The 6395-nt window shown below is 57.3% G+C and overlaps 1 protein-coding gene across 1 annotated transcript in view; it reads right to left on the bottom strand.

Moving 5' to 3' along the window:
- Positions 1 to 6395, bottom strand: part of Arhgef40 (Rho guanine nucleotide exchange factor 40) — a 19150-nt gene that overhangs the window by 11426 nt on the left and 1329 nt on the right. Inside the window, exons 3-9 of the mRNA XM_033765301.1 lie at positions 3822 to 4019; positions 1950 to 3195; positions 1645 to 1812; positions 1409 to 1529; positions 730 to 826; positions 565 to 645; positions 317 to 433 (exon numbers count right to left, since the gene is read on the bottom strand). Of these exons, the coding sequence (XP_033621192.1) occupies positions 317 to 433; positions 565 to 645; positions 730 to 826; positions 1409 to 1529; positions 1645 to 1812; positions 1950 to 3195; positions 3822 to 4019 (2028 nt within the window). The remainder of the gene's footprint in view (positions 1 to 316; positions 434 to 564; positions 646 to 729; positions 827 to 1408; positions 1530 to 1644; positions 1813 to 1949; positions 3196 to 3821; positions 4020 to 6395) is intronic.

The following is a 6395-nucleotide window of genomic DNA, read 5'->3' as shown; positions in this document are numbered from 1 at the left end:
TTTTTGGTACCAGGGATAGAACTCGGGTCCATGCACTTTCAAGGCAGGAGGCGGCACCACTGAGCTACATCCCTGGCCCTCTTTCATGATTTAATGTCCCACCAAAATTCATATATTACTGAATGTCGTATGAAGAATTTAACATACTCTCTGTTTCCCCATGATACAATGCACAATATTTTGCTCATAACCTGTGAACCATAAGTACTTGCTGAATGGAATGGAAACTATTTTTTCCCAGCCCATGGAGCTTCCTTGTCTCCTAGAATGTCCTCAGCTGGTTCCTGAGACCCTAGACGGTGGAGGGGATGCTTACCTTATGTACTTCTACCCAGTGGCTGGGAGAGGGGTCCCTCTGACCTCCTAGGTCCCACTGCAGCTCCTCTGGCTTGGCCACTCTTTTCAGATCATTCTCTGACAGCCACTCAGCGCCCTACAGACATGTGAAGTTAGGGAGTTTCTGCCGGGGCACCCAGGTTTGAGAGACCAGCCTGGGGTTCCAGCCAGCCCCTTCCGATCTCCACTACGGATGGGAGACTAGGTGAGAGAGTCGGGGGGTCAAACCTGAGATCCACAGAGTTCAGTGGGAGAGTCACCATGAGTGAGAATCAGCAGCCGCTGAATAAGGGGAGGGTCTCCCGAGTCCTGAAGGCAGAGAAGAATAACCCTAAACTGCGGGCAACTAAGAGTTGCATCTAGGGGAAGTGCCTGTCTCAGGAGAATGGTTACCTGAAGTTGACTCAGAGCAGGAATGAGCGCTGGAGGCAGTGGAGGTGCTTTGCGAAGGTCCAGCAGGACAGACAGTCCCAGTGACTGGAGATCAGGTCTGTGGGGCAGGAAGGGCAGGAGGCTGCAGTGTGTGCATGTGTGCACGTGTGTGTGTGTGTGTGTGTACGGGTGTGCGTGTCAGAGAGACAGCAGATAGGGCAGGGCAGAGGCATGGGTCTGACTTAGTATTCGCAGTCTTCAGGAGCAGTTACTTCCTGTTACCTTTGGGAAACAATGTGCAAAGTGCCAAAGTCTGGCGTGTAGTGGCCTAGCATTCAGGAGCTGATGTTGTAGCTACTGTGTCAAGGGACTAAGGCCTGGAAAGAGAACGATTCCATGTTTTGGAAAGGTCTGAACCCAACGCCACTCTGTAGCATGGTGTCTCTCGGGTTCTTTGTGACTCAACGTCCTGACAGTCGAAGCAGTGTCGTAGAACACTGGGGTCAGCAGTGTTCATTTTAAAGATCAGTAGAGATATTATCCTGGAAAGCAGTGGTCAGTAAGGTCAGAGGTCAATAACTTGAAAATCTGAGGGTTGAAGAAGTGTCCTAGAGGTCAGAAGGTCAGTGTCCTAAGAAGGAAGTCAGGTCCGTGTGACTCAGGAGGTTACGTCCAGGGTGCCAAGGCTCACCATGGTTACCTGAGCAGTGAGTGGAGGTAATGAAGAACAGTGCTCAGCATGTCTCGGGAGGGTGGGGGCTCCTCAGGAGGACACGGTGGGGTAATGGTCAGCAGAGCTCGCCCACTCTGGTCCACCCCTCCTGAAGACACAAAATGGCCAGGCTGTCCTGGCTGGGAGCAGTCCTCGGCTACCTCCCTCCCAAGTCTGCCTCAACTGCTTCTCTTTCCCCAAGCCCTCTCCCTTCACCGACTGACCAGTCAGGACAAGGAATCCGGATGCCATCAAATCCCAGGCTATCTCAGGGCCATCAGAGATGGAGACTAGAGGGGCTGCTTCTGGAATGCTGTCCACTTTTACTTCCCGTGCAGGCTCCGAGGGTTGTGTTGGGGGGTCAGACAGGAGCCCCTCTGGGCCTATAGATCCTGCATAGACATGAGCAGAACTATGGACCTGTAGTGAGGGCGGGCCTGGCTGTTCTGCTGTCAGCCTAAGCCCAGCTCTTGCTGCAGCCCCTTTCCAAGGCCACCTTCCCTCGGGCGGGACCTCAGCGTCCGCTCACCTGCCACACAAACCAGGCTCGATCTGTCTTGTTCTCTCTCTCTGGTGCCCTCTTTTGTAGAACCATCGTCTTCTGGGGGCAGAGGCACTTTTTTGTCTGTGGGTGTGAGCTCTTCTTTGGGCTCTGATTCTGACTTTCCAGAGCCTTTGCTCTCAACCTTAACCAGGCTGCATTCTGGAAGGTTGTTTTCATTTGGTGAGGGCAGACTGAGAAGGGCTTCCTGGTGGTCAGTCTCTTCCTTGTCCCCAGGGCTGAGTGGGACACTGTCCCCTCCTCGGCTCAGAGCCCCTCTGCCTGTGGCTCGCTTCTTTCTCCGGTTTCCTTTGCCTGTTCTCCGAGGGGTACCAGGTGGCCCTTCAGGCCCCTGGACTGGGCCAGGCTCCCCTGCCCTTGGGAGGCAGGATTCAGAGGCTTCCCCCAAGGCTTCCGTCGGGGGTTCAGACACCTCCACGTCTGCTGCCCCTGGGACAGCTTCAGCTCCCGGCGGAGACCCGGGGGAGGCTCCAGTGCTGCTCCCCTCACCGGGTGGGCGTGATCCATCCTGGTCCTGAGCCCGAACCCCCAGGCCTTTCTGGTGCATCCATGCCCGGTGCCTCCGGTGCCGGCCCTTCCCTCCAGCACTCTTGCGGGTAGGAACTGTCCGGGTCCTGGAGGGACCCGAAGAGCCCTCAGCATCCGCGGGACTCCCCCTCACAGGCAGCGTCACCTCCAAAAGCTCCACGTACTCACCCTCTGGTCCTTCAGCGGGAGCATTGTGCCCATCCCCAGGGCTCCGGGTGCCCAGCACCTCCTCAGGGAGTGGAGGACTGGGAAGCCCTGGGGGTACGGAGGGCAGTTCAGGAGGCAGCGTGCCTGGCCGGTGTCCAACCATGAGGCCCCCTTTGTGCACAAATCGTGGGCAGATGAGTTCAGCCCAGGGCAGCCGGTGAATCCCAGAGGGTGCAGACAGGAGGCAGGTACTGAGGCGACCCGTGGGTCGGTCCTTGTTGATGCCTTGCAGCCACTCAGGTGTAAACAGGTAGGCACAGGTCTCATTGGGCACAGGCAGCTCCTGCACCCGCCCACCCCCTGGGGCCAGACATTTGAGTGCCAGATGGGGTGCTTGGGCTGCGGAGGGCACCACCTGCAGGTAGAAGTCTCCGGGGCGCAGCAGCTGCCAGGGAAGAGCTGCTAGTTGCACGACCACCTGCTCATGCAGGCAGAGAGGCCAGCCCTCATGGAAGAAGAGGAATCCGCTGTACTGGGCCTGGGGAGAGATGCAGGAGGCCGCACTGAGCGGGAGGAGGCAGCTGAGAATGGGCCCACCCTAGGCAGGACTGGCCTTATGCCTGGTGGGTTACACCTCCAGGGGAGCAGGAAGGAAGATCTTGGGGTGTTCATGTGGCAGAGAAGAAGGCATTGGGACCAGTCTGCTGCTGGTAGGAAGCTAGTATGTAGGAGGGCAAGAACTAAATCATTACAAAGATACAGTCAGCAGATGCCATTGTCTTAGAAGAATCAAAGACTTGGGCTTTTATAGCTATAGAAGTGAAGGATCTCTGTTGAGTCATATCTGGGGGAGTTAGTATCTTGAGAAATTCATGAGTGAGAAATGTCTGGAGTTGGGTCTGCAGGGTCAGTGTCTTTGGGAGTCAATGTTTCTTAGACATAAATATTTGGGGAAGATAAATACGCATGTATGTGTGTTAGTATCTGAGCACTCTGCACCTCTGTGGGTCAAAGTGTATGGGAGGTCAGCAAAATGAGGCTGAGGTTCCTCTGGGGAAATCAGTATTAAGGCAGGGTGTATCTTAAGGTGGGAAGAAATGAGTCTAGCTAGTCCTGAGCTAAGCAGTGGATCTCAGGGAGGCACAACAGACCAGAACCACTTACACAGGCTTCCTGCTGGACCTTGGCAAGCAGGTGCTTGGCTGGTACCAGGAAGTCCAGCGTGTACCTCAGCGCATCCTCCCGGTAAGTCCTCTCCACCACTTGGAAGACCTGGCCCAACAGAGTGGGGGCTGTGGCTTCAAAGGGTGGGTACAAGGCGGCGAGTGTGCTCTGCACACAGTCCTCCACTGGCTCAGGCTCCTGGGAGAGATGAGACCCAGCTACAGACCCCTGGAGATACCCAAGCAGGGTTCCTTGGGGTCTGTATTGGTCTGCAGGCAGCTGTGTCCTCCAAGGCCCTTATCCTACAATGTGTGCACAGAGTGAGCACTCAGGAAATGCTGGAGCCCGAGATGGGCGTGGAGCTGGGCAAGTCAGTCAGAGCCATACACAGGCCTAGCAGCACTGCATACTCAAACTGTGAGACTGAGGCTTTGGAGACACAGGGAGAACATGCTGTGAGTGCCTTGTGCTGTGAATGCCTCGGATTCCTCGTGCTTGTGAATCAGTGATGGCATAGGCCCTCAGAAGATAAGACAGGCTCCTGTGGCCTCAGGGGAGTGAGCTGATGGTCACCAGCTCTGAAGGGTGGAGCGAGAGGCTTGGCTAGAGCCATCCTTCAGATTGTTTCTACCCCAGCACACCATCCAGAGACCCCTATCTTAAGTGGTGGTGCCACCTACAGTCAGTTGCATCTCTGAGAGGATCAAGGGGTAGGAAACTGTGGCCGGCCCAGGTCTTTATAGCAGCACCCTTCTCTTCCAGAGTGGCTCTAAAGCAACCATCCATTCCCAGAGCATGTGGGATTGGATTACAATGAACTGGGTGGAGGCATTCAAAGTAGGGATAAGGCACAAAAGGAACATGTGGGGAAGGGAGGAGGAGGCCTCCAGGATGGTATGCATTCCAGTTGAAATCCTTTCTACTTCCACTGGGACCCTAGGCTTGGAGCCACCAGCTCAAGAGACAGACCTGCCTCCCTAAGTGAATCAGTGGGACATCTTTCTCCACCCCACACCCTGAACAACAGTTCCCTGGGCTGCTCCTTTGCAAGCTTATTTCTCCTTTCAAGATAGCCTTTGAAATTCCTTTTATCAGATTTCTTTGCTTTAAATGGGAAAGGGGGTGCTCCGCGCATATTTACTTAGTCCTCTGCCTCCCCTCGGCAGCCTGTCTTGCTTTTGGTGGGAAGACAACATTGCATATTTCACTGAGTCTCTCCAGCTAAAGTAATTTGCTTGTCTCGGCTGTCTGAGCAGCTAGGGCATCCACTCCGGAGAGGGACATTCAGTGCGTCAGCGCATAGCCCCAGCCCCAAGGTGTGTGGGCGAGCACACAGACCCCCAGTGTTCCCGGGCCGGGTGCTGTGCGCGTGGGTGGAGGGAAGGTCGGGATGGGCAGGGGTGGGGCAGGGGTGAGGCGGGGGGGGCCGTCGGCCTTGCGGCCCGGGAGGGTATAGCTAGAGCTGGAGTGGCGAGGCAGCTGCAACCCATTAGGAGCGGTGAGCTCATGGCTGGGAGTCTCAGCCACAGGAAACGGCAGCGGCAGGAGGGGAGGAGGGGTCTAGGGAGGGAGGCGGCGGGAGCCCAGAGACGGGGCCTTTTGCCTGCCCGGACCAGAGACCCAGAGAGACTGAGTCAGCTCTCCCTGGCCCAGTTCCTCTTTCTTCTCGCACCAGCTTACCAGGAGATACCCTTCCCTCCGTAGAGGAGCGGCCCTGGGTGCTCCTGCCCCTCCTCCACTCCCTGCAGTGAGCGCCCCCAGCCAGGGCCTACCGCCCCAACACACACACGCTGCAGTGAGTGCCCTCCGTGGCCGCATCCCTCCCCTTGCAGCGGGCGCTCTCCCTGGCAGTGCCCACCCTTGCAGTGGTTCTTCACGAGTACTTTTGGACCAAAGTTCCCGGAACAGCGTGCACTCCTGTGATGTGGGTGCCGGTACCCCAATTGTTGCTCCAAGGTCTTGCACCTGGAGCGCTGAGCTCCAGTCCGTGGTCCCTCTCCACCTCGGTAATGCCTGAGGAAGCGCTTCTGTGCCCCGCAGCACGAGCTCTGGGGCACTCGCCCCTCAATCTCTGGTCGGCTGTGGCAGCGTCACGCCCCCTAGTACCGTGCCACCCCTCTTCCCATCCACTACTCTGCAGCAGCCCCTCTTTCTCCACGGGAATTTCCCTCTTTGGCTGTGCCCCTGGCCCTCGGCCCAGTCACAGTTGCTGCTAGTCCCCTAGGGCCGGATGGGTGGGCCCGCCACACCAGGTTGGGGATGGAAAATGGTGATTCCAGGCAAGTCAGCTCCGACCCGAGGCAGTGCCCCTTCTAGGGCCGCTGCAGGTCCAACCCCGAGGATAAGAAACTGGGATCGGGAGGGGGAGGGAAGATCTGCAAAGGAAAGCACAGGTCAGGACCGAGGAGGCCGGGAGGAGCAGTGCGCGCTGGGCGGGCGTGGGGTGGGGTGGGGGGCGCTCGGGAAGAGGGTACGGGAGAAAGAAAGGGTTAGGGAGGGCTGCTAGGCGCTGCTGGGAGACAGAGCAAGACCGCAGGCAGGCGGACAGATCGAAGAGGGGGATGGGAAGAGGGG

The sequence above is a fragment of the Fukomys damarensis genome, unplaced genomic scaffold (assembly GCF_012274545.1).
Source record: "Fukomys damarensis isolate Sample0158 unplaced genomic scaffold, DMR_v1.0_HiC HiC_scaffold_17, whole genome shotgun sequence".
NCBI classification, from domain to species: domain Eukaryota; kingdom Metazoa; phylum Chordata; class Mammalia; order Rodentia; family Bathyergidae; genus Fukomys; species Fukomys damarensis.
The sequence above is the reverse complement of the archived record's forward strand: the minus strand, read 5'-3'. Positions and strand labels throughout refer to the sequence as shown.